Source organism: Vicugna pacos, chromosome 17, assembly GCF_048564905.1.
Source record: "Vicugna pacos chromosome 17, VicPac4, whole genome shotgun sequence".
Taxonomy (NCBI): Eukaryota; Metazoa; Chordata; class Mammalia; order Artiodactyla; family Camelidae; genus Vicugna; species Vicugna pacos.
In genome coordinates this window covers 53,748,158-53,773,915 of record NC_133003.1, presented here as the reverse complement: position 1 = coordinate 53,773,915, position 25,758 = coordinate 53,748,158, and the positions used below count along the sequence as shown (strand labels likewise).

Here is a 25,758-nt window from a genome sequence, read left to right as displayed (position 1 = left end):
ACGTCTTTTTGTGTGTCCTGAACCGCCTGTTGTGGACACGGGTGATTTTCACTCCTTTGTCTTTAGCCGTCCTGCTGGCTTTGGACGTGGCTGACTTACCGGCTTCCCTGTGTGTTTGCCTTTACCGCTGAGCTCGTCTTTCCGTAATTTTCATGTTTCTAGTTGCCTTTTCTTTTTTGCTTGAAGAAGTCCCTTTAACGTTTCTTGTAAAGCCGTTTTGGTGGCGCTGACCTCTTAGCTTCTGCTTGTCTGTAAAGCTTTCAGTCTTTCTATCAGGTCTGAGCAAGAAGAGCCTTACTGGGTAGGGTGCTCTTGGTTCTAGGTTTGTCCCTCCCATCACTTTAAATATATCATGCCACTCCTCTGGCCTGCAGAGTCTCTGCTGAAAAGCCAGCTGACAGCCTCATGGGCGTTCCCTCGTGTGTTACTTGTTGCTTTTCCGCTTCTGTTCTTAGCATTCTTGGTTTATCTGTAATTTTTGCCATTTTAGTGACTGTGTCTTGGTGTGGTCCTCTTTGGGCGATCCTGTCTGGGGCTCTGGCATGAGAGTGGGGGAGATGTGGGCCAGAGTGCTTGCCCTCCCCTCCCTCTCCGCTCCTCCCCGCGGGCTGAAGGCAGACGCGGCGCGGGTGCGGTGACTTCCGCCACGTGGAGGACGACAGCACCCTGGCATGGCAGGGCGGCAAGGTGGAGGAGCCCTGGGTCCGGGGGGACCACAGGAGCAGAGCTGCTCTGCCCACGGGGCCACTCACCTCAGGTCCGTTAGAGGAGAGAAGTAACGTTCTGTTCTGTTTGCCCCAGAGCATCTGGGGACCCGTTCTGTCAGGGCGGCTTAGCCTGCGCCGTGACTCTCCCAGCCCCCAAGCCCCCGCCAAGCCCTGGGCCTCCTAGGCGGAGACAGCTGGCCGCGGTAGGAAGTGAGTGAGGTGTGGGCTCGGGAGACAGGCCTCCCTCCAGGCGCGGATGCTCATTTGTTGTGTGACGCTGGGGAGCTCACCCGGCCTCTTCAGGCCCCTCTAAGCCCTAGTCCTCCTCGTAACTTGCTTCCAGGGATATGAGGGGCGACCGTGAACCTTCGGTTGTCAGGCAGCGGTCAGAGCTTTTTATTAGGAAGCTCCTGAGGTTGGAACCCTCTGCCTGTCTGCAGATGCCAGGGGCCAGAGCAGGGGCCACTGCAGGGACGTCTCTTCGGGCCTCTTCTGCTTTTGAAATTAACGTGCAGTGAGGTTGACTTTTCGGAGAGGGACATCAGTTCCAAGAATCCTAACACAGTGTAGACTCACGTGGCCAGACACGAGGCGCGGCGGTGTCTGTGGGCCGTCCCCGCGGCCTCTGCCCAGGAGCGCCTGCTGGTCCCGGGCTCCCCTGGCCCTCCCTCCCCGGCGGCCGCCTTCTGTGTCCCCACGGCTCCGGCTTGAGCCCCCGGGAGACCCCTAGTTCCCACCCCCTGCAGCCGCCTCGTCCACCCTCCCCGAGGCAGGTCAGAGCCCCCCATGGCCCCCACTGCGCGGGATCCAGTCCAGGTCTTGCCTGTCACCAAGGCCCCGGGGCCTGCCCCCGCTCCCCGCCAGCGCCCTCACGCTGCCACGGCAGTGCGTTGTGCCCCTGGGCCCACAGAGCCCTCTGGACGGGACTCTTGCAGGCTCTGCTGCCCTGGTTAGCGCTGCTTGCACCCCTCCGCTCTGCCCGCCAGCGTGTCATTCTCTCCTGGGAGGGCATGAGGAGGTGAGTCCTGGTGCCTCCTGTTGCTCAGGACAGAGGGGCTCTGGGTCCTGCATTGCTGGGGGTCCTTTATGGGACCACACCCCTGTTCTTGGGGTTACCTCACTTTAAATGCCCTACCCTCTTCTTGGCCCGCCTGCATCCTACCGCTCTTCTAGAGCTGGTTCAAGGCCAGCCTCCACCAGGAAGCCTGCAGTGGTCACTCACTCCTCCCTTGGAGTTCCCCTGCTCTGCCTGGTCTCCAGCATTCTAGGGCTTGGATAGGTTCCCCAGTGGGCTGGTGGGGTGCAGAGTCCCTGCAGCAGGCACACCGCGGGGAGGAAGGGCACAGTGCTGGGAAGGGAGCCCAGGGAAGGGATTCTGGGCAGAACCAGGCAGAAAAGTGGGCACCTCTGATCCAGGGGCAGAGGAGGCAGCAGCAGGTACAGGCTGATCCAGCAGCTGCAGGGCAACGTGGACCCTGGCAGCAGGAATGCAGGGGGTCTCAGGGAATAAGGAGGAGCCCGAGGAGAAGGGATGGCTGCCCGTCTCTGAGCTTGGGTCTGTCTTAGAAGGTGCAGTGCTTCCAGGTTTCTGAGGATGTGATGATGATCAGGCTGATCTTGGAGGCTGGTCTGATGATGGCCAGGCCGGGCCAGTGACCTCAGCAGGAGATGAGGAGGGAGTTGGTGAGTGCAGGAGCTGCAGAGGCTGGTGCCGAGGGCTCTCTGCGCAGGAGCTCACAGCCAGCCAGAGCCTGGTGCAGGGCATCCAGGATGGCCGAGGGCGCAGACGTCTCCTCTGGAGAGAGAGAGTAGGCGGGAGGGTGGGTCAGTCTGCTCACTCTGACCCTCAGAGCCACTCCCCTCCTCCCCGGTCCCTCCCCCGCCCTGTCCAGCCATCTCCCCCTCCTCCTCCTCTCCCATTGAGGACCCCAGGGAAGGGGGCTTCTAGGACCATCAGGGCACTGGACATACGGAGCCCTGCCCAGTGGTGCCTGGTGAGGCCGGCAAGCAAAGGCTCATCACGTCGGCCCCCCCTTAGCCTGTGAGACCCTTTTGGGCAAGAGCGGCCTTACTCCCTTGCTTTCATGGGCCTGAGCTGGCACTGATGAAATTCTTCTGCCCTGAACTTTGTCTGAACAACGGGGCCACGTGGCTTCGTGTTCCCTGAGGTCTGAGGCCTCGAGGGCGGCTGGCCGTTGGCCTGTCTGTGCCTCAGTTTCCCCATCTGTGGAATGGGTGTGATAACAGCACCACTTCTGCGGTAAGCCCAGGGACTGTGGGCAAGTCTGAATTGCCAGCAGGGAAACACCTGGCTCCCCTGGGGTCCGGCCACACTGGCTTCCGTCGGGCCCCTTCCCTGGGGTGTCTGCCCCCGCTCTTGTCACATAGCACCCTCAACTTTCCGAAGCCTGTGCCTGACGGTACCCTTTGCAGGTGGGCAGGGCAGGGGAGAGGCGGTGTTTTGCAGACTTAAGACAGAGTTGCTCGGTCAGGATGCCCTCCAGCTGCTTCCCAGGCTCTAGGAGATGGAGGGGCAGATCTCCTACCGTGTGCAGGGTCCCCGCAGGTGTCCAGCGTGCTCAGCAGGATCTTCCCCAGGGCTCTTTTCGATATGTTCTTAAAGAGAAATGGAGACAGGGCTGGACCAGGCCGTGGCTGCTGTGTCCTTGGTTGGCAGGGAGGCTGGGTAGCCCCTACAGGCTTCTCTGTGGCTCCTTGGGAGCAGATGGCTTCCCCACTGTCCATGGTCCCTTCCTGGCCCCCACCCCTAGGCTGGCTCCACTGCTCTAGGTGGGTGATGGAGCTGTGGGCAGGACCCATTTCATCAAGGATTATGTACTTGTGGGTTAACTGTCTGTGTGCCCAAGGAGGCACTTGGGAAGTGACCGTGAATACAGAGCTTTTTTACATGTTGGCTCCTTTAACCCCTGCAACAGCTTATTTATTCTCATCTTCACTAGTGAAAAAAGCAATGCTGAGAAAGAATGGGAAATCTGCCCAGAGCCCCCCAGCTGGGGGTGGGGGAAGCCCCAGTATTTGCCCCCAGGCTGCCCGGTGGGGCTGTGTTTCCTGCCCTCCCTGCCCGCAGGGCGCGGCTGCCACTCGGCGCTCCCCTAGGCTGCATCACGCTGCTGGGCCTCTGTAGCCCTGTGTCCTGGGCAGCCTCATGTGTAGGCAAGAGCCCACTTCAATCCCTGAAGACCTGGGTTCAAATCGTGCTTCCACCCCCAGTGCTGGGCAGTCCTGGCTGAGTTTATGTCTAAGATGTGTTTTAATGTTTTGCTGGTGCTGTTTAGGACTACAGCTGACTTCTATGTTATGAACTTTTTAAAATAAGGCTCCTTGCCAAGGAATCACAACACTGTGCCTCTAGAGTCTCTTGGGGGTTCTGTGTGGATAAATTTGATACACAATTACTGGTTGATTTGTCTGTTCCTTTCTAGTCCATACACTTTTCTTTTTCTTGCCTTACTGCTTAGGCTAGAACTTCCAGGTGGCACGAGCAGTGATGACAGGCATGTTGGTCTTGGTTCTGGTTTTTAAAAGGAGTCCTTTGAACATTTCATCAGTAAGTGTGAGATCTGTGAGAGGTGGCTGGCTGGGACTTCTGATCTGATTAAGGAAGATCCCCATTGTTCTTAATTTGCTGAGAGGTTTTATAATTTAAAAGGAGGCTGTTACTGACTTTTCACTTATTGAGATGAATACATGTTTTTTTCTCCTTTAATCTGCAATGTGGTGTATTATGTTAATGGATATTTGATCTTGAATGATCTTTAAGTTCCTGGGATAAATCCAGCTTGGCCACATTGGATTGCTTTAAATGCTACCCGATTTGGTTTGCTAATATCTTATTTAATATTTTTGCATCTATATTTAAATGTGACATTAGCTTATAGTTTTCCTTTCTTGTATTTATCATGCTCTGGTTTTGAGGTCATAATTAGATTAGCTTCATAAAATGAATTAGATTAGCTTCTTCTTGATTGGCTCCCCTGCGCCTCCATTTCTGTATCTGAAAAGTGGAGCTGTAACACCTGCCCACATAGGGGAAGCTCAGAGCCAGTGCCCAACACAGGCCAGGCTCCTTCCTGAGTGCCCCCCCCCCCCGGTGGTGCCAGCTCCCGTGAGCCTACCAGGTGGCGGAGCCTCTGCAGGAGCTGCAGCACGTCCGCCAGCTTCTCCTCCAGCAGGGACAGCCGCACCCTCTCCGTCTCCACCATCTGCAGATCCAGCCTCAGCTGCTCGTTCTCCTCCACCTGCCGCTGCAGCTCTGCCTGGGGGACCGATGGGGCTTAGTGCCCGCCCCCTGCCCCGTGCTCAGAGCACCACCCCCAGGCAGGACCCACGGCCTGCCTTGACCCTCTCACAGGGGTCATCTCATCAGTCCCCCAAGCCTGACAGTGGACCGGGCAGATAGAACCCCGTCTTCCCAGGGATGGCACCAAGGCCGGGAGAAGCTGAATGCCTGGCCTGAGGCTGCACAGAGTGAGGCTGCTGTAAGGATACACACCTTCCCTCTTCTTGTGGGAGGACAGTGTCCTCCCATCTCTTCTCTATCCATCTGCTTTCTTTGCTATTTTTTTTTTTTGGTTGCAAGCAACAGAAACCGATCTGGCTAGTTAAAACAGAAAAGGGCATTTGCTGGTGGTCTGCTCCAGGGTTCACAGAAGGGACTGGCAGCTGGAGAACCTCAGGGATGGGGCAGCAGTTGGGGGTGAGGCAGGAGAAACATCTTGAGCCCCTTGTCCAGGGGCCACAGCTGAGAACACTCCAGCCATTCCCCCTTCCCTCAAGATGGAGAGCCCCAGGAGAGGGGCCCAACTGGCCCAGCCTGAGTCATGGACCCACCCCTGGCCAGGGGACACTGACTCTTGAGATCCCACCAAAATACCAGGGGGTAGATGCTGGGAGGTTACAAAATCTTGCATGGCCACCTGCCTTCTAGAGCAGGCTTGAGAGGGGTGAGGCAGCCCTCATTCTTGGCCCCGATGGAGGGAGAGGCAGCTGAAGGGGTGGTGTCCTTAGGCACTTGGATCCACTCTGGGCCTCGGGCAGGAGAGAGAAGGTGCAGTGCCTAGAGCTGTCTCTGGCCCTGCATTCCCTTCCCCAGCCACATGGAGCAAGCACCTCGAGAAATACAAACAGGTGGAGATAATCTAATCTGAGTCCCTGGATCCAGCTGTGCCTGAAGCTCATCTTAGCTGTTCTTCTGAAACTGTCCTCCCAGCTCCGTGTTCTAGTAAGTTCCCATCTTGCACTCGAGCTAATCTGAGGTGGATCTTTTAACTTACAACCAAAATATTCTTCATCAAATCTAAATCCTCTCCTCTCTGAGTTTTGGTTTACCCATCTGTGAAAGGGGCACAGGGCTTGGTTGAGATCCTTTTCTTTCCACCTGTGAGAGATGCTAGCATTGGTCCAGCTCTTGGCCTCTGGGGCTCAGCTGACCTCCTTCCCAGGTGTCCCCAGGGTCTTCTGACTGCAGCCCTGGGTGTCCAGCTGCTCCACCAGCATGGCAACACGGGCCTCCAGCTCCCCCAGGGTGCAGGCATGGTCGGCACTGCCGAAGTGGCGGAAGTAAGTCATGAGCTTCTTGGCCATCTGGTCATCACACCTACAGCGGAGGAGAGTACCAACACTGGGGAGCTGCTTTCCCGAGTCTGTCTCCCCCGAAAGCCAAGTGAGGCCACGACGCCACCTGCTCACACCTTCCGTGGCTCTCCATCCCATCAGAGCAAAAGCCAGAGGCTTCCCTGACCTCACTCCCACCCATCTCTCCTCATTCTACTCTGGCCACAGCAGCCTCCTTGCTGCCCCTCCAACGTGCCTCGGGGCCTTTGCACTTGCTGCTCCCTCTGCCTGGAATGCTCTTCCTCATTTGCTTCAGGTCTCTGCTTAAACAGCACCTTATCAGAGGCCTTCCCAACATGTCCCACACCTGCCCCTCTCTCTTCCTCACATTTGTCACCACTCACTAGAACAGAGGCTCCAGGGCAGAGGGCGTCTGTCTTGTTCAGCACTGTTTTCCAGGTGGCTAGGCACATAGTAGGTGTTTAATATATGCTTGTTGGTGTCAAGGGTTGGTGTTAATAGTGGTCCCGGAAAATTAACAGAACTTTAAAATAAGAAGTCAGTGCCACTCCCAGTGGTGTACCTGCTGCGACTGGGCACCCATGGGGCATTTTATTATCCTCGGTGGCAAATCCTCACAAATCCTCTGCCAGACATGTGTTACTGTTCCATGTTAGAGATAGGAAGACTGAGGCTCAGAAGTCGGGAGACTTGACTGAGGTGCGCCAGGTGTCGGATCAGGAAAGGGGCTGACATGTCTGGGGGTCACGCTACAGCTCGGGGGCAAGTCTGGGGCAGCGGCGAAGGGAGTGAGTGAGAATTGATGGGATGAGACCATCACGGCCTGTGCCTTTGAAAACGCTCTCATTTCACCCGCACACGTGCTGGGGGCAGTCTTACCACCTCCATCAACAGGTGAGGGGTCAGAGCATCGCAAGGCGGACTGAATCAGGAGGCCAGCCTCCCAAGTTCAAGTTCTGTTGTGTATGGAGGGGCCACCCTGGGCTTCCAGGATGACTGTGTGAGCCCCCAGCCCAGGGCGTCCGGTCCTGGGCGCCCCCCAACCCCGCACACGTACCCCTTCCCGCAGCCGGAGAGGCCGGCCAGCAGGGTCGTGACCTCGGCCGGTGGCCTCTGCTCCTCCCGCCACTTGTGGTCGTCGTCCTCCTCGTCAGAGGCGGCCTGGCCCTCCACCGAGCGGAACAGCTGCTCGTCCGCTGCCGGAGAAGCACGTGCTGCGGGGACGCAGGGCGACGGGAGGGGAAACAGGCAGAGGGGAGAGGCCCAGGGGCTCTCCACCCCCCAACCAGGGAGGTGAGGCCCCCGGGGCTGGTGCAGCCCCGCCCATGCGCCTGGCCGGGAGCCCCTCCCTGGGTCTTACAGGGGACAGTGGGAGTGAGGAGCCCTCCTTTTTTCTGCTAAGATGACGCAAGAAGCCAGGGCCTGTCTGTGCCCCCAGAAGGCGTGCTGTTTCCCGCTGGGGACATGGTGATCCCAGCCAGGGAGGCCAAGGCCCTCTAGAGAGGGCTGGGGTCGGGACTCTGCAGGGCACAGGCGAGACCACCTTCAACTCTCAGGGACTGCCTGCCCCTGACACCTGGGGACGTGGGGCAGTGGGTGTCGCGCATGTGACTCTGCGTGGTCCCTGATGGGCTGTGCCTCATTACAGCCCTCTGGCTGGACTGTGTCAGCAACCCCGGGATCCATCATGCACACTGGACGTGGGGCCCCGGGCAGCCCTGACTCTTCCTGGGGAGCCCTCCCTCACCCCTGACTGCACCCCAGCTCGGGGATGCGAGTCCGGCCCACACCGGCCACGTGGCTGTTCAGGCAGGATGTGAGCCAGGGAGTCAGGCCAGAATCTGACCCCACTTCCAGGAAGGGCAGTGCCTCTGCCCCCAGCCTGGGACCTGCAGGGCGTGGGTCTGAGCTCCCGGGCCGTCTTGTCAGTTGTGGGGGGCACCTTCTGTGAAACAGGGCTGGGGAGGTGGGGCTCTGCTTCCCCCGCCGTGCCGGACCCCTGCTTGGCTTCATGTGCACCATGTGAACCAGCAGGTTCCCTTTAATTAGACCGGTTTGGGCCGAATGGCCTGCTCCTCGTGGACAGTGTCCTGACTGGCGCGGCTCTGTCAGCCTCGCCCCTCCCCGCACCCGCCCCCCCCACAGCAGCCGCCTGAGGGCCTGGGTGTCTGGAGCGTAGGAGACTCCTGGGTGATCCTGGCCAGCTGGCAGGTTTGGGAACCCCTGGCGCAGGTATCCTGATGTTGGACATGCAGCTGGGTAGGTGCAAGGCCCTTCTGTTTTTTTCTCAGTAAAAGGTGTCCCAGACCCAGCGGAACCAGGGGTGGGTGACTGGTCCGTGACTCTGTGACTGAGGAGGTGTTTCCTATATTGAGTTTGTTTCCCATTTGGGGATTCTTTTTCAGACATTTGGGATGTTTTCCTTTTCTGACGCTGTGTGTAGTGTCACGGCTGCCAGTCGTCCGGGTACCTGAGGCAGGGGCAGGCTAGGGGCTCTGAGGGTGGGAGGGATGGCGCCCAGCTGCACGCCTGCCTGGGGCTGAGCCGGGAGAGCCCTGGGCACCAGCTCAGACAGCTTCTCTCTCCTTTTGTCCTCATTCTCCAGCCCCACCAGGCCCAGGTTCTTAAGATGACAGGCCTCTCTATGGTCATCTTGAGAGGTGACCATCTAGTCCCTGCTTATACCCCTCTGATGACGGGAGCTTACCCCACCCCAGCTCCCTGGTGCCCATCCCATCCCTGCGTGGGACTAGACAGCAGATAGATTTTCCCCACACTGAGCTGGAAGCTGCTTCCTGGAACCTGCCCTCCTTGCCGGGTGTCTACTCTCAGGCCTGAGGAAAGGGCCTGTGGGGGCTTGAGAGGCCCACCCTCAGCAGGTAGAGGATAGGCTTCTGTATGAGGCCGGACGGCAGCATCAGCGCAGACAGGACCCCGGGAGCAGGGCTGGGTGCATCCCGGTCAGTCGTGAGCCAGGCAGCCAGCCTGGGTGTGTGTGCAGAGACAAACCTTCATCCAGGGGTCTGCTCCCGGAGTTGCTGTCTGAGCCCCAGGCTCCCTCTGGAGGAGGATCTGGGTCTCTGGTCTCACCATCCTCAGGTCCACTGGTCTTGGCTTCTGGCTCTGGGCTGGCTCGTGGTGAGGCAGGGAGCTGGGTGCCCTCTGACCTGTAGGTGGGGGAAGACACAGGTGTTGAGGGGGTGGGGCTCAGCCAGTTTCTGACAGGAGAGTGTGGACATGGCCCTGCTGTCCTGCACCGCTTACTCTGCACAGGTAAGCTGTCTTTGTCATGCCTGAGAAGACCCTGGGTCGTGTTTGTGTCTGACCCTGTGGGCTCCCTGCCCAAAGGCCAGCATGGTGCAGTCAGCCTTCCATGATGCACAGCCACCCAGCCTCCCTTCCAGCTAAGATGTGGGCTTGTAACCAGTTTTAGCCAGCGGGACTAAAGGCAAGCTCTTCTGAGGAGCCTCTGCACCCAGGAGGGCTGGGCAGGAGTGCTTGGTTCTAACCTTTGCGCTGCCAACAGGAACTGGCAGTGGGACTTGGGCCCCATTTTGCAGGTGGGTCCCTGGAGTGGACAGCTTCTGAGATCCTCCCAGCTCAGCTTGGGTTCTCGTGATCTGGCCTGTGCAAGGTTGGCCAGGCACTCTGCTGGCTGTGTGAGGTCAGGGAGACCACAGCAGAGTGACTGGGACCCGGGAAGGAGGTGCCTCGGGGAGGCCAGGCAGGTGTGGGCACCCAGGGTTTGTCAGGTGGACTCAACACCCAGAGGACTGTCTGCTGGGCCAAACAGGAGGTCTGCAAGGTTGCACTTGAGGCCCAGGGTGGGCCATCGGCCACCTGGGGCCATCCAGCACCCCCTCCCCAATGGTGACAGCTCCCTGGTTGTCACTCAGTTATCTCACCTGCTCGGCCACCCCGCCTCTGCCGCTGCTGCTCATCAGCTCAGAGGAGGGCGGGGCATGTGGCTCCTCCCCCATATCAGCATAATCCCATCCCTGGCGACTGTGATTGGCTAGGGGCTGCACAGGTAGCCAATGAGGTGCAAGGATCAGCCAGTTATGGGAAACCCAGGCAGCCTCTCCTGTGGCCCGCTTGCCCCACCCTGGTGTTGAACGTGGGTGCTGTGGGGAGATGTGACAGCCATTGGGGACTTTTGGGGGGTAGCTGCCTGGAGATACTGGGGGCCACGGATAGAGCCTAAAGATGATGGCAGTAGAAACAGGTCCTTAGTAACATTATTTGAGTTGCTGGATCAGGCTCTGCCTGAAGCCAGAGCTAAGCCTAACCTTTTGTGTTTTATGAGCCAGTAACTCTGACTGATAAAGTCCTGCATTCAGGCTCCCCCAGTGCAAGCTGAGAATGTGAAACCCTGGATAGGGATTCTCAGTTCAATGACTTTAAGCTTAGGTCATATCATTTGAGGTCTACCTGGGGAGGTGAGGGGCCTTCTCAACCCCAGAGGCTCAGACCACAGCCAGGAGAAGACACAGGGGTACAGAGTCACGGTCTCCAACACTCAAAGGTGGAGGCCAGTAGGCTTTATGTGGCCCCAGAGGGCAGTGCCTTACCAGGATGAAGTCGGGGGGAGCAGAGATGAGAGCTGGAGCATCAAGGGAGGCAGGTTTAGCTTACATTGGGGAAACCCCCTTGTAAGGACCGCTGGCTGGGAGTGGGATGGGTGCCTCGAAAGGTGCTGAGCTTCCTGGTGGAGGGGGTACTGAGCTAATAAGCAGGGAAGGGACTTCAACGGGTGAGATTTTGCATAGAGTCAAACTCGACAATATCCAGGTCTTCCCGATAGAGGAGAAGCTTCCTGTTTTTTTCCCTTAAATTATGTAAGGGCTTCAACAAGCAAACTGAGATGGAGAGACAGCCCTTACTTGAGTTTCCTCACCCAGGCTGACTCAGGGAGACCGGATCCCCGCACCCGCCACACCCCTAGCCGCTGGAGTCTTAGAAGCCTCACAGCTTCCTGCATCAACACAACAATAAATCTTTTAGAGTGCTTGCTCAGCGCCAGGCACCGTTCTAGGCTTTAAGCCTTTGCTCACAGCGCCCTACGAGGCAGGTAGCATCATCACTTCCTTTCTGTTAGAGTAACGGGCCCAAGGCGCACAGCTCGGAAATGCAAGGGCTGGACCTACACTCGGGCCGCGGGCTCCAGGCTCGCACCACAGGCCCCGCCAGGCGGAGGGCAAGCCTGGAGTAGCCTGGCCCAGCTGCTGTCCTCATTCGGTGACCACAGGTCACAGGCTGTGAGGTCGGGAACAGGAAGCCAGTGGGACTAGAGTTCAGAGAGCAGGACAGATGAGGACACACTTTGGAATTTTCCAAGGAAAGAACGTGGCCACAGAGACAGAGTGGGATGTGCCACTGTCGTCCACAACTGGGCTTTAGCTGAGGGATGGACGCCCCTCTCTGTCTGCTGGGCCTGTCTGCAGCAGCATTCGTGGGACCACACAAACAAGCTGTAACATCTCCCTTCACTTTAAAACAAACCAAAAAACCCTGTCACCGTTCGGCTCCCTGCCCCACCACCCCCTTCTCTGCCCACTTGGCTCCACGCCGCCCCGCTGCGCAGCCGGACCCGCGGAGAAGGGCTGAGTGCCACATCACTCCCGCGCTGGGACACCTCCCCGCGGCTTCTGGGGGGCGGTTCACCCCTTCCTGGCACCATCTCCTCTGCTTTCTAGATCCCCCACTTCATCGTGACCCTAAACCCCGGCGTGCCCTCAGGCTCTGTCAGAGGCCCTCTTTCCACTGCTTGCACTGACCCGGAGGGTCTCTGCCAGCGCTGTGGCTTCTAGTGCGAATAGCTTGCACCTGAGCCTCCCCTCTGGCCTCTGAGGTCCAGTTTCCTAACAAGGTCCCCAGCACAGCTCCTGCCTCGGCACCTCCACTGGGATGTCCCCCAGGCAGCCTCGTCTGCCACCACCTGCTGCTCCCACTTCCCCTGGTGAAAAGTGCCGTCACCTGCTTGGCCGTCCAAGGAGTGCAGATGGCCTTTGGGTTTGACCACCTGGAGGTCAGATGGGGGCTCAGGGTCTGACCCGCCGCTCAGTTCCGCCCCAGCGCCCAGCCCAGGCGTGCCGCGGCGAGGCTGCCGGGCCGAGGGCTGTGGCACAGGTGCTGCTCTGTGGCACCTTCCACGCCTGAGTCTGTGGAGGCAGGGAGAGGACGAGGGGGAAGGGCTGCAGCCCCTGCTCACGGGGGTTCTCTGGTAGAGGCATGGGACCATCAGGCAGGGAGAGCAGAGGGAGCCCTCACTCTTCAGGGCCATGCCCTCTGGACACAGCGTGGGACCTCACACAGACAAGGAGGGCCCTGAGTCTGCAGAGCTGGGAAGGAGTCCTGGAGGAGGCAGGACTTAGGGTTGAGCAGAATGAAAGGCTTGGGTGGGGAAAAAGATGGCAGGTGTTTGGGGACAGATGGCGGGGGAGGGAGGCAGCAGGGCCAGAGCAGAGGACTCACATAGTGGCCGGATGGCTGAACAAGGCGGGAGAAAGGGTGAGACAGCCCCCAGGCACCCCGCTCTGGGTGGGGCCTCAGAGCTGGTGGGGGCAACACAGGGGTCTGGCCCCCGGGCCACCCTCAGCACAGCCTGACCTTGCCCCGCGTCCGTCTCCCGCCTCCCCGGCTTGGAAGGCCCCATGCCACTTCATCTCAGAGATGATTGGAGCGGGGCAGGCTTGCGCGTGTCAGATTGTCTCGTACGGAGCTACTGGTTTTTACCGCCTTTGACCTGCGAGAGGCACTCGAGAGCAGTTCAGTCTAATAGAACCCATCTGTGTAATATTTCTTGACTGACTGCAGACCCTCCCTTCAGGAGTCTGTGAGGGGCTTTGCTAGAATATTCTGGGCCTAGAGATCGGACAGCTGCGGCCCTGGGACTGGACCACCCAGCCCAGTGGTTGAACGAGGGTTTCCCAGAAGAACAGGTCCCCTGGGGTTGGCTCTGGGGGGAGATGGAGCTGCCTGTGGCCTCACTGCGAAGGCCCCCTGCCTGACTCGCAGCTCCAGCCCCCTTGAAGGCTCCAGCCCCGAGGGCACAGAGCTGACCCTGTAACCCGTTAAGTGTGTCTTTGTCTCCCCGCCCACCCCAAGGCCGTGGCGACTTGCTGTCATGGCCGTTTTCTGGAAGACAGCTCTGACCTGCTCCAGAGCCTTCTGTGTCTTCCCATGAATGCCCAGAAAAATCCAAGTCCCCAGTATCACAGCCCCTTCACAAGGGAGCTTCTGACCTGGACCAACCCTCCAGCCTCCCCGCTGGAGACGACCCTGGGGCGGCCCAGCCAGACCCCCTGAGCTTCCGGTACGTGGCCCTCCGGGGCTCTGCACGTGGTAGCCACAGCCGTCCCCTTACTGTGTGCTGGACGCTGCTGTGTTAACGCCAGACTCGCCTGCTCTGCCCACAACCCTGAGAAAGGCTTATCCTTGTTCCTCCCAGTTCACAGATGAGGAGACTGAGGTGCAGAGCCGGAGTGACTTCCACGCAGACCCCTCGGCCTTCAGGGTGCACCCCCACCCCCACCTGCTAGTTCTGCCTGGAAACCCTGCTGGTGCTTCTCTCCCCGGCCTTGACGCAAGTGTCACTTCCTCTTAGAACTCGCCTCCCCTACCTGTGCTGGGTCCCTCCTGTCCGATGGTGTTTCCTGGAGGGCATCTAGCCCAGTTCGGAGTGTCCCCGTGAAGGTTTGTTGAATGACTAGATGACGGAATGGATAAATGACACCACTGGCAGCAGGTGCCGGCAGGTGAGGAAGAGGGAGGGCAGGTGAGGCTGGGATGAGCCCAGAGCCCCGGTGGGTGTTCCAGTCCCCCCGTGCCCTCTGCTCTTGGGTTGTTTCAGAAGGACAGGCCAGCACTAGCTCTGGAGCCACAAGTCCCAGCCTCATCCCTTCCCCGACCCCCTGCCCACCCCGCCGAGCGGTGGGCCCCCCAGACTGCAGACACCTTGGGTCACTGGCTCTACTGTTTGCTGACATAGATTCCCCTTGATAGGAAGCATTATCGCCAGGAGTAAAAAGCCAGTGTCTCTGGTTGTAAAGAGAGAGTCACCAGAAAAACACGAGAAGCACACGGAACAGCCAGTCCTAGTGAGATCTTGATTTCTGTCTGCCTCTAAGCCGGGCTGTTCTTGCTTCATTGAAAAGAGGCCTTGGCATTGTTGAGGGGAGTTGGGAACTGACCAGTTCCAGTCCAGGGCCTGAGATAAGCAGGACTGAAAGGGCCGGTGGGGGCCTCCCTGGGCTGCAACCCCACCTTCACTCCCTGCTGCACCTCAGGGCCTCTCTCCTTGGGAGCCTTGGAGGGGCTGGGGCGGCGGGGGGCTGCTGGGACCTCCAGAGATGCCTGTCACTCCACAGGCTTTGCTGGAGCACCTCCCTCTCAGCTCCAGGCTGTTCTGGGGAAGGGGGGCCTTCGGCTGCCCACTGTCCCCTCGTGCCCTCTCGTTCAGACAGACCCGCGTCCTTGTGTCGGCTGGGTGTCCCCTCCAGCTGGCCACATCTGTGCACCGCCCAGAGCCCAGGGTGAGCCTCTGATGTCTTCCTCCTGCTGGAGGCCAGTGGCCACATCTGGCCCCCAGCCCGGCGGCTGACGCAGTCTGACCAGGGCCAGATGTTCCCCTCCCTCCAGCCCTGGCAGCTCCCGGCACCTGGTCTCCGACAGACAGACCCCTCCCTCGGTTCTGCGCTGCAGAGATGGGATCTTGGGAGCCGCCGAATCTGGGTCCCACCTCACAGGGCCGTGGCTTTGCAGTGGGACCCTCCTCAACGTGCCCTTGCCGCCCCACCTCCAGCCTCCGTTTTAATCCCCCTTCATTCATCAGAAAACACGGATGGGCCCTGGGTCCCATGAAGATGAGATGAAATAACGGTGCGTCTAAACGCGTGGCGCTCCTGCTGCCTCTGCTGGTTTGAGAGGATCTGAGGCGATGCTCGGATGGACAGGCAGGTGTGTGCATTTTAAATAGTTCAACATTTATCGTGACTGAGGACAGTGGGCACGTCAGACCATGTGAGTTCACACGGTAGTGATAGAACTTCCTTCTAAATTATGTAAAAAGAGCGAGATGATTTCAGGAAAAGCAGCAACTAAAGAATCATAACACGGGGGCTCAGCAGACGTAGGGAAAGATGACACGGAACCCAGGAGATCCCAGCGTGCATGCTGTACAGAAGTAGGCGCAGTGTGGCCCACGGGCCATAGTAACCGATGGCCGCTTTCCCTGGTGGATAGAATTTAGTCCAGGGAAAGTGTGTTGAATCTGCGTGCTGAACTCAGGTCTCACGTGTACGCCCAAGGCCACATGGCACCTTCTGGATTTTCTGAGAGCACTGAATGAGGTTACGGAAGGAAACAGCCCCCTGGCTGGGGCTAGAAAGGCCACCCTGAGGGGGCGGAGGCCTCCTGGGTAGCCAGGACAGTGTGTCCGTCCAGGCGAGCGGGAGTGGGGGCTGTCGTTGCTGGGTGAGGGGGTAGGCGGCCGACAGTCTGCAGGGCACACATGTGACACACAGGTATAGGTTCACTTCAGCTTGTTTGTGGAATCTGATGACAGGGGCTCGAGACAGCGGCCACAGAGCTAGGTTGGCGGGAGGGCACCCGGCACTCTGCTCCTGGACCAGCGGGGTCTGCCCTCCCTTGCTTCCTGCCCATGTCCGGGCCTCCAGCCTGCCCAGCTGCTCTGTTAGCTCCCAGACGCCCTGTCAACCAGTTCCCTTCCTGCTTCAGCGATGGTTTCTGTTGCTGCCACCACGAACCCCGATGGCCTTGAACAACTCACTTCACCTTTCTTCCCGCTGAGATGTCCATCCATCTCGCTGTGGCAGCACCATGGCTGCTGCGGGGTGGGCAGAATTTCTAGGAATGACCCCGAAGATCCCCCACCCTAATCCCTGCAGTCTGGGGACGCAGGGAGGTGTCATTCCTGCGATGGTGTTGTTGCATGGGACAGCTGACCTTCGGCTGGGATATCATCTCCATCTTGTCACATGAGTCCCTTTCAAAGCAGAGAACTTTTTCGGCTGGTACAGAACAGGATGTTAGGGAGATGTGAAATGTGAGCAGGACTGGGGTCACTGCTGGCTGGAGAACGGACAGGGCCACGGGAGGTAGGATGTAAAGAGAGACCCCCCCAACCCGCCAGCAGCCGGCACGGGATGGGCTCTTGGTTCTACAACCACAAGGACCTGAATTCTGCCAACCCCTGGCTGAGCTTGGAAACAGATTCTTCCCCTGAGCCCAAGGCCAACGCCTTAACTCCAGCCTTGTGGCAGCCGAAGCAGAGAACCCGGGGAAGCCTGCCCAGACTCCGGCCTGTGGAACATGAGATCATAAATGGCCGTCATTTCCAGCCAGTAAGTTTGTGGTCGTTTGTTACAGTTGCATGGAAACCAAATACAACAACCCAAACAGTCACACCCCATCTATCTCGCCTGCACCATCTCAGTTATTTCTTCAGGCGCTGACTGACCAAGTGCTTCCAGACAGATCTGGTTGGTCTTAGCTGATCATGAGGACTCCTTCCTTTTGTCAAGAACTGGTTGAGGAACAGGTGTGGGATGTGATCCTGGCTAATGAGAAGCGAGGGGAGGTCTGCCAGGAGGATCTTTGGGAACAGAGAAGTGGAAGGAGGAGGCTATTTTTCTGTCTCTGGATGTGGTGGTGATGCCTGAGGCCATGGCAACTATTTTGTGACCGTGAGGGACCTTTACCGACAGGCCAAGATGAGAGGCTGAGGAAGACAGAGTTGGGCGGTGGAGAGTCGGGTCCTCCCAAATCTCACTGAACTGCTCTCCCCTGACTCATCAGGCAGGGTCATCCCTGTCCCTGTGGTGTAAGCCATTCTGAGTTGAGTTTTCTGGCACTTGCGGCCTAAAGCATGATTGTTGATGAACGGTTCACAACAGAGTTGGGGTTAAATGAGGTTGTGGACGTGAGGTCCTGAGCACAGTGCTTCACTCCGGGCAGGTGCACAGAAACGGTGGCCTCTATTCCTTTGTCAGTGTTGCTCCCCTTCTGCCTCGGGCCTGGGTTAGGCAGGGTTCAACCAGAGAAGTAGGGCTAGTGGGCATGTCCCCCTTTGTCCATGTCCATAGCCACAGTGCCGTCTCAAGGGCTGCATGAGCAGGAAGCGCTCTCTGTGCTGGGGGAGGGTCAGCTCAGCGAGGCTGGAACCCAGAGGAGGGGAGATCACCAATCGCTGGGCACAGTGGGAGCTCTGCCTGTAGGCGGAACTTCTCCGTTTCAGGGAAGCCCTCAGCCTCGCTTTAAGGCCATCAAATGATTAAGCCAGGCTCACCCAGACCCTCCGGGGTGACCTCCTTACTTAAAGTCAACTGGCTATGGGCTCTAATGACATCTGCGGAATGCCTGATGGCAGCTGTAGGCTTCTGTCTGAACTGGGGCTGTAATCAGCTGACTGCAAGGTGGCACATGAGAGACCATCTTGCCCCCGGGGCTCAGCTTTTTCTGGAACAGGTGGAAAGCGTCATTGCCTTTGCTTCTCCCTCCTGAGTGGCCCCTGAGCTTCGGGAAGTGGCAGGGCAGGCCGGACATGCAGGGCCTGGCCAGGGCCCCCGAGGAGCAGGGACCAGAAGGCAGCGGGAGGCCCCGGCGGCTCGCACGCCCGGCTGCCTGGGCTGTGCCGCGTTTCCTGAGCCGAGGCTCGCAGGAAGCAGGGACTCGTGTGTGCAAACAAGAAAACAACAGTAGGAAGAAGAGCCTGGGGCCCTCGGAGGAAGAGCTGAAAATAAGTCACCAGGAGAGGGGGTGCAGACGGGCCTCGGGGCCTAAGTCACCAGGAGGGGAGGGTGCAGACGGGCCTCGGGGACTTGGGGGCCTTCTTGACTGTTCCTAGTCTCTGGTCCCCACCTGAACCCGGGGTGCCACCTGTACTGGGGGAGCGGGTGCAGTGGGGGTGTCTGAGCAGGCCCCCCAGTCCGAGCTACAGTTTCGCTGTGTAACTCATCCGCCAGGTGAACTGAGCCAGCCGCCCTGCTGGGCACGGTCCCTGGGAGACGGGCTCCGTGAAGTTGTCACAAAGTAAGTGAAAGATGAGTCACCTCCCCTCTACGTTACATTAAATAAAATATGAATATAATTATAAATAGAATTTAATATGTAATTTATAAAAGGTATATATAATTTTATAAAATATTTAAATATACTCATTAAAATTAACTTAATAAAGACTATTTTATTATATAATAATATATTATATACTTATATAACTTAATAAATATAATTATATAAGTTAATTTTTAAAGTATGAAAAGGAATTTTTTTAAATAAACGAAGGATGGGAAGGCCAGGAGCCATGAGAGAGGACGGAGGAGCAGGCTGTCTGTGGCGGGGACCTCCAAGGATGTGGCTGTGAATCAGTCAGGAGCCGGTGGGGGTGGCCAGATCAAGAACCCTGTGCCCAACTGGAGTGAGATTTGGGGGTTTGAGGAACAGAGAAGCTGGTGCAGCTGGAGGTGTGCACAGCAAACAGAGTGGGGGAAGCTGGGGCCGGAGTGGGGCCCCATTACTCGGGGCCACTGTCACCCTCAAATTCACACACTGAAGCCCTAACCGCGGGCACCTCAGGTTTTCAAGCTTAAGGCAGTTTGAGTTTGCTTTCAGTCATTAGCAACCAGAATATCCAAGACAAGGTAGCTCTCCCCGCACCCGGAGGAGGCAGACCTGTGTTCTCCACTGCTCCCTGCACAGGACCACCGCCACTGCTTCCGCCCCAGGTTGACCCTGGAGGCTGCGGTGCCCCTCCCTCGGGTCCTCTCGAGTCTCCTTGGCTTGGGTCTGCAGAAGTCATCTGTGCCAGCCAGGCCACGTTAGGGTCTTGGTTCCTCTGGAGCCGCAAGCCGTGTCAGGCCTCTGCCCCGGAACTGGCCGCCCCTCGTGGGTGAGCGGCACATTCTTGCGTGGACGGGACCACCCTAGACGCGGGAGCTGGCCACGTTGCTGGGCCCGGAGGCTTTCTGGAAAACCGTCCACTACACGAAAACTTCCACCACCTGGCTCAGAGGCCCGGACATCTGCTCTTTGTCTTCCTTTTGCTCGGTGCCACACTGCGGCTTCCCGCTTCTTGGGGGTCTCACCTCCAAGAGGGAGGTATGAGGTAGACGCTTGTTGCTTTTGTCTGACCGGCGTCCTTCTGTCTCCTGGTAACAGCGCCCACCCTGCTTGCCCGAGCTGTCCTGCCCCCTGCCTATCCCAGCACCCACCCTTCCAGACTACAGGGGTGAGTGTGTGTGCCAGTCCTGGCCGGCTGGAGCACCCTAGCGTCCTGGTCACAGTGGTGGCCATCACCCAGGCTGCGCCGGGCAGGCAGTGTTCTTCCCTGAACTTCACCTCCAGGCGCTGGGAGGCAGTATGTTGCGTCACTGAATTTCACAAGTTATGGATCTGGGGTCCCTGCCGCATGGAGCAGGGGTGCAGGAAATCAAGCAGGGACAAGCAGAGGCCCAGGACTGAAACGGCCTCACTCGTGCCCGGGCTCCTCTGCCCCTCGGTGACCCTGCCCTGGCTCTTGTGCCGGGTGGACGTCCTCTCGAGGTTTCTGGGCAGGCCTTGTTTTTCTGGATAGAAAAGAACAGATTTCCACTTTCCTTCTGCCTTTAAGGCGTCGTGGAGGCCACATGTCTGAGGGACATCGCAAAGACCCGTCACAGAGCCCACCCCAGACTTCTGGCTAGGCGTGGACAATGAACCCCGGCGTGTTCCAAGCATGGGTAGGCGAGTTCTCCATGATGGCAGCTGAAGGTACCTCTAACTGATAAGCCTGCCACTGGAGACATCTTCTCAGCTGCCCACAGATGTCATCCCTGTGCAGGGGTGGTGTCCCCGCCCACGTGTGAGACTGGCCGGAGCGTGTAACCTGTGGACAGTGTAGCAAGAGACGTCGGGGATGCAGCAAGAAACGGCAGCTGGAATTTGAACTGAGACCTGGGTGCTGTGTCTCTACTAACTCCGGCGGCAATTTCAGGGTGGTGTCCGGGGGATCAAAGGTCTGGCCACCCCCCAGCGAAGGCTTCCTGGGCCCTGTCACGACCCTGAGGAGCCGGGAGGAACCACATTCACCCAGCACCCCTCCTCAGCCTGTGCCCAGTGCAGTCCTTTGCTGAGCTGGGCTCCTGTGGGTCTGTGACTGTGACCGTGGCCCATGTGAGCTTCTCTTCCCCACGACCCCTGAGGTCCTGGCTTGGCCCCCGGCCCACGTGTCTCTGAAGTGCCCACTGCCCATCAGCGCCAGGGTGAAAGCCACACGAGTGTGCTCTGCCTGGCCCAGCACGAGGTGAGGACACCAAGACTCCTTCTGGGTGACCCCTTGCTGGCTCCTCCACCCCGAGGAAGGTCCCCACAGTCAGCCGGCTGCTGCCTCCAGCTCCAAAGTCTGTTTCAACCTGCAAATCCTAAGGTTCTGTCCTTGAGGAAGGCTCTGTCTTAGGGCAGAGGATGGCATGACTGAGGCCCCCCGCTGTGCGGCTGGTGGTCCATCCCTTCTCAGGCACTGGAGGTCAGGCCTCGTCCTCTCTCTCTTGACCCAGAAACAGCCTCCTTGCCTCTCGCCTCTCCTGTCTGAGCTGTCCTCCACAGGCAGCAGGGAGGGTCTCTCCCCGTGCTCACTCGGCTCCCTGCTTCCAGCCCTTCTCTGTCTCCCTTGTTCTCCGGGGTGAAGGCCTGTGCACAGTGCTCAGGACCGTTCACCATCCCCGCCTGCCCTTCCAGCTTCCTCTCCTGCCACTTGCCACTTAAAACCCGCCATCCACAACATGTCTCTCTGTTCCCAAGAGGCACCAAGGCCTTCACACCTCTAAGCCTCTGCACTCACTGCAGCCTGAATCTGCGATGCCTGAGGAAACTCGTACTCATCCTTCAACACCCAGCTCAGATGACACTGTTCTCCCCAGAGGTGCTACTCGCGCCTCCTCCCTGCGGGCCCACACTCTGTGGCTCCGGTAGGGCCCCCACACTCGGCTGACACTGTCCACTCCTTGCTGGAGGTCCCACAGACAGAAGGCTCTCTGGGGCCAGACTCTGTTGATGTTAACACCACCAGCCGCACTACCATTACTCTTTATGGGGGGCACGTGATAAGGGATAAACACAATAATAATCTCCAGTATTCATTAGAAATTTTCTCAAAGTAAGCACTATTCTAGGTGTTTTATACTTGTTAGCATTTTATCTTCAAATACCCTACGAACTGGTAAAATAATTATGATGATGATTAATCTCGTCACCCCCATTTTACAGATGAGGAAACGGAGGCTCCCAGGAGTAAGAACGACTTACGCAGGTCACCACCCCAGAGCTACACCCTCAGCCCCTGCACCGTCTGCTCCCATCTCACTGAACCTCCACCAAGTTCCAGAGGAACAGGGCCACCCCCGCTTCACAGATCAAGCCACTGAGGCTCACAGAGGGAGACGGAACAGCTTGTCCCCACGGTCCTTCAAACCCAGGTCTGGCTGGGCCTCCCTCCTCACCATCTCCAGGGCCCCAGGCAGGGCCTGCGGCGGATGCCAGCCACCACTGTCCCTTTGTGGGCCCTGGGTATTGTCCCCAGGAGAAAGGCCTGGGTTCCCACTAGCGGCCACCCACACACTCAGTTCCGAGGATAATGGAACCCACAAGCAGCCGCCTCCAGCTCCAGACTGTTCCCCTGCCCACTGCCCCCCCGCCCCGTCTGCTCCCCTCCCTCCCCACCCGCTGACTGCTCCTCCACCGCCCATCCCCGGTCAGGCAGGCGGCTGCACTCTGGCAGAAGAAAGGAGGTGGCCTCTGACGGCCTCCCTCTCCCTGCCCCCTCCCTCCCAGCCTTTTCATCCTTCCAGACAACAAAGCCACAGAGGCCAGGCCGGTGGCCCCTCCTCTGCTCCACCTGGGCTGGTTTGCTGTCTTCTGTTCTGAGACTCTGAGCCCAGCCCCTGCCCAGTGGTGCTGGCCCTAGGCCACCTGCCCAGGTGTCCCAAAGACCCAGCTGCTCCTCCCTGGCGCAGAGCAGGGGGTGGCGGGGCAGGCAGATGGCTGAGACCTGGGGCTTCTGGAGACTCCACAGTCACTAAGTCCAGGGCAGCTCCCCTCCAAGCAGCACAGTCTGTCGGACTACTCGGGGCTTGCCTGGTGCTGGAGTCCTGCACGCCCAGGCCTTTTCTGCCAAGGTGGTTTTGTGTTCGGCATCCATGCATGGGCTCACTGGTCTGTTCATTCACCATCTTACTGGGAGCCTTGGGCTGGTCTCTGAGCCCAAAGAAACGCCAAGGGGCAGGAGACTGGTAATAAGGAACCTTTCAAGCCACCTTCCCAGCAAGTTCTGAAACACTGGAACAGGCCCAGGTCAGTGCGGGTGCAGAGGACTGTCGACCACCCCACAGTGCTCAGCAGCCTGGAAGGGCTGACTCTGAGACGAGCCTGCCCTGCGTTTAAGCATGCTTCCTCCTGGGCCCCCACTGCTCAGAGATTCTCCAGTGGCTGCAGATGGGCTATTCCCAGGACAAGAAAGGGGATATGGGCTGTGGATTCCAGAGAGGACCCGGGGCATCTGGGATGCGCTCCCCTGTGATTCTCCTGGGAGGAGCCGAGTTCGACAGAGTTGACTGTGGGTATGTGTATGTTCGGTGGTTATGTGACTGAAGTTTGGCCAATCAGAGCATCACATCCTCCTGGCCCCCTGATAGGTTCAGGGATGAACATATTTCTAAGTGGGTCCACAGAGACCCAGTCTGCACTCCAGTGGGATGGCTCAGATGAGAGAGGATCTGTGTACGAGATGTGGAGCTTTGGATACGTAATTGCCCCAAGGCTGCCAGGGGAGAGAGCTTGTCTGAGAGTGAAGTACAGCTTCCATGTCTGAAGGTCACTGTTTGAGGACCTGGATCCAGCCATGCCCGAAGCTGGAAATACCTAGACTTTACTAAGAGCCAACTTCTTCTATACCCAAGTCAGTCTGAGTCAGGCTTTCTGGCACTCATCTAAGAGACCTGGCTGAATAGGAAGAAAGACAACTGGAGATAAAGGCGGAGAGTGGCTGGGTGTAGTTTGGGAGAAGTGACAGGGAAACACTCTAGTTGGATGGCAGTGTTAAATGGTGTTTTATGAATGACGATGTCAAATATTCCACTTGAAACTATTTGCATCATGGCAGCGTAACCCACGTCTTCCCCTCTGGCTCCTCAGTCAGGTCTACTACAGATACACAGAAGTGATGAATCAGCTATAGCCATTTGAAAGAACACAGAGCCAAGGTCAAACACTGGAAGGGGAGATGCCCGGCCTGTGTGAGGGGCAGGCGATGGAGCTGAAATGCCCACGAGGGGTCAGGACCGAGGTTCTGATGTCACAAGTAGGGACAGGGTCATAAGACCCTGTGTGGTGAGTTAGGAGGAGGCCCCCTGCACGAAGCCAGGGGCCGGCCAGGGAGGGGCTGTCTCGTCCATGAACAGAGGTGAGAAAACCCCACTTACTGGCCTTGGGATGTTGTCCTTAGGGAAGGACCTCAACCTGCAGGTAGGAAACTCTGAGCTAAGAAATGAACCGAAAAATCAGCCCAGAATCAGGCCCCGGTGGTGGCAGAGGACGAACTCCATGCCCAGGATCATGGCTTCTGCCAAAGATGGGCTCACAGTCGGCAGCCACAAAGCATGCTGGGAACTTGACACCCTGGAGGAAAGAGCTTGGCAAGCTGGGGACCGCAGCGATCCCAGAGAGACTGCCCGAGGAGAGGCTTACCTGGGAAAAAGGTAAGGGGCAGGGTGGAGCCCACAACAAAGGACTGAGTGGGGGGAAAAAGAACTAAACAGGAGTTGGAGAAATGAGGAAGAGAGTGGCTGGGATTCCATTTGAGCAGGTGGCGGAGAAAGGGAAGGATGCCTGGTTTGGAGGAGCTGGGAAACTCCGCTCAGGCCTGGATTCGCTGAGCTTGCCTGCGTGACTCGGAGAATCTCCCCCATCCGGGGGCTCTGTTTCCTCATTTGAAAACTGGTGGTCCAGCACCAACCTGAGTGTTCTCAGACCGCAGTGACAGCTTTGAAGGCTGGGAGATGCAGGAAAAGTGGGAGTCACTCATTCTAACCAAACGGCTTCGAGCTGTCACCCCCAGGGGGGATTTCAGTCACTGCACTTTTTTTCTCCCCCAGACACATCTGCAGAGCACCTGGAGGCATTCCAGAGTAATGTCCTTAAGAGGACTTGCTGGGCCTCCAGGCTCTGGGGTGTGGGGCCTCTCCTACCCACGGGTTCCTCCAGACTGCAGGCCCAAGGGTCCAGCTGTGGAGGGAGGGGGTTCAGCTCAGCCCTCAGGGGACTGAGTTGCCAGCACTTGTCATGCAAAAGCAGAGGTGACAAGGTAGCCCACAGCCCGCTCCAGCCAGTCAGGTGTTCTGCAGATGTTTCTGGGGTGGGGGGAGTCCAGGAGGGCCTGTTACTTACCGGTGGGGCCATACTGGCAAGTTGCTTCCTCCCTGGGGCTGGGCAAGGTTGAGGGGCACGTTTTTATAGGGGCAGGGAAACAGGTGACTGACCATCATCTGATCACTGTGTGACCTTCACAGGGTGTCACTCTCTGGCCCTTGGTTTCCTCATTCACTGGCCATCTCCTTTGGAACCTCTTCACTATCAGCTCTCTCTGTCCTTCCTAAGAGAGCCCCAGTGCTGTCTGGGGGCATCCACATGACCAGACCCTCTTGCAGGCAGGAGCAGCCACGTGACACAAGCTAGTCAAGCTGACGGAGGTGAAAGTTCCAGTGGAGAAGAGGGATCTCTCCCTGGAGACAAAGGCAAAGCGCACTAGAAGATTCTTCCCACCACCACCGTCACCGGTTCTTTTATGCCTGGACAGCAGATGTGAGGCCTGGAGGCACAGCAGCCATCTTATAATCGTGAGTCAACAACAAAAAAGGTAACGTGGAAAGACAGAACATGGGCTGAGAGGGCAGGCAGACCTTCTCCACTTCCTGGCTGTGTAGTCTCAGAGCCTCACTTCCCACAACCTGTCAGATGGCGATGAAAACCCCTCCCTCGCACAGTCCTTGCGGGGACTGAACAGGCGCTGGGTGTGAACCCAGCCCGCAGTGCAAAGAGCCAGCCCCGTGTTTGTAGTCACTTCTATAGCCGTGCTGTAAAGGACAGTTAGTTTAGGGCGAAAGAAAGAAGAGACCCTTTATTTCTCTTCTTGGGGAAAGTTCCTCAGCTGGACACCGGCCTCAAGCCAGTGCGCCCCACTCTTCATCCGATCAGCTATGCAAACAGGAAGTGACTGTCCAAACATTTGGAGCTGCAGGAGGCTGGCCCAGGGTGGGCCTCCTCCCTCCGCTGCTGTGCCGTCTCATCTCCCAGCTGGGAGCGCCTCAGAAGTCAAGGGCATGGTCCCTCCTGGGAGGAACGAGGTTCAAAGCCACCCCTTCTGACTGCCCTGCCCACCAGGCTGGGCCAGACCACCTTCCTCCCA

General features: G+C 58.2%; 1 protein-coding gene across 1 annotated transcript in view; it reads right to left on the bottom strand.

Moving 5' to 3' along the window:
- Positions 1–982: 982 nt before the first annotated feature.
- The window catches only part of EFCC1 (EF-hand and coiled-coil domain containing 1), a 28,639-nt gene continuing 3,863 nt past the window's right edge, over positions 983–25,758 (bottom strand). Inside the window, exons 3-8 of the mRNA XM_072941964.1 lie at positions 9,312–9,469; positions 7,360–7,516; positions 6,159–6,324; positions 4,844–4,984; positions 3,254–3,323; positions 983–2,502 (exon numbers count right to left, since the gene is read on the bottom strand). Of these exons, the coding sequence (XP_072798065.1) occupies positions 2,366–2,502; positions 3,254–3,323; positions 4,844–4,984; positions 6,159–6,324; positions 7,360–7,516; positions 9,312–9,469 (829 nt within the window). The 3' untranslated portion in view covers positions 983–2,365. The remainder of the gene's footprint in view (positions 2,503–3,253; positions 3,324–4,843; positions 4,985–6,158; positions 6,325–7,359; positions 7,517–9,311; positions 9,470–25,758) is intronic.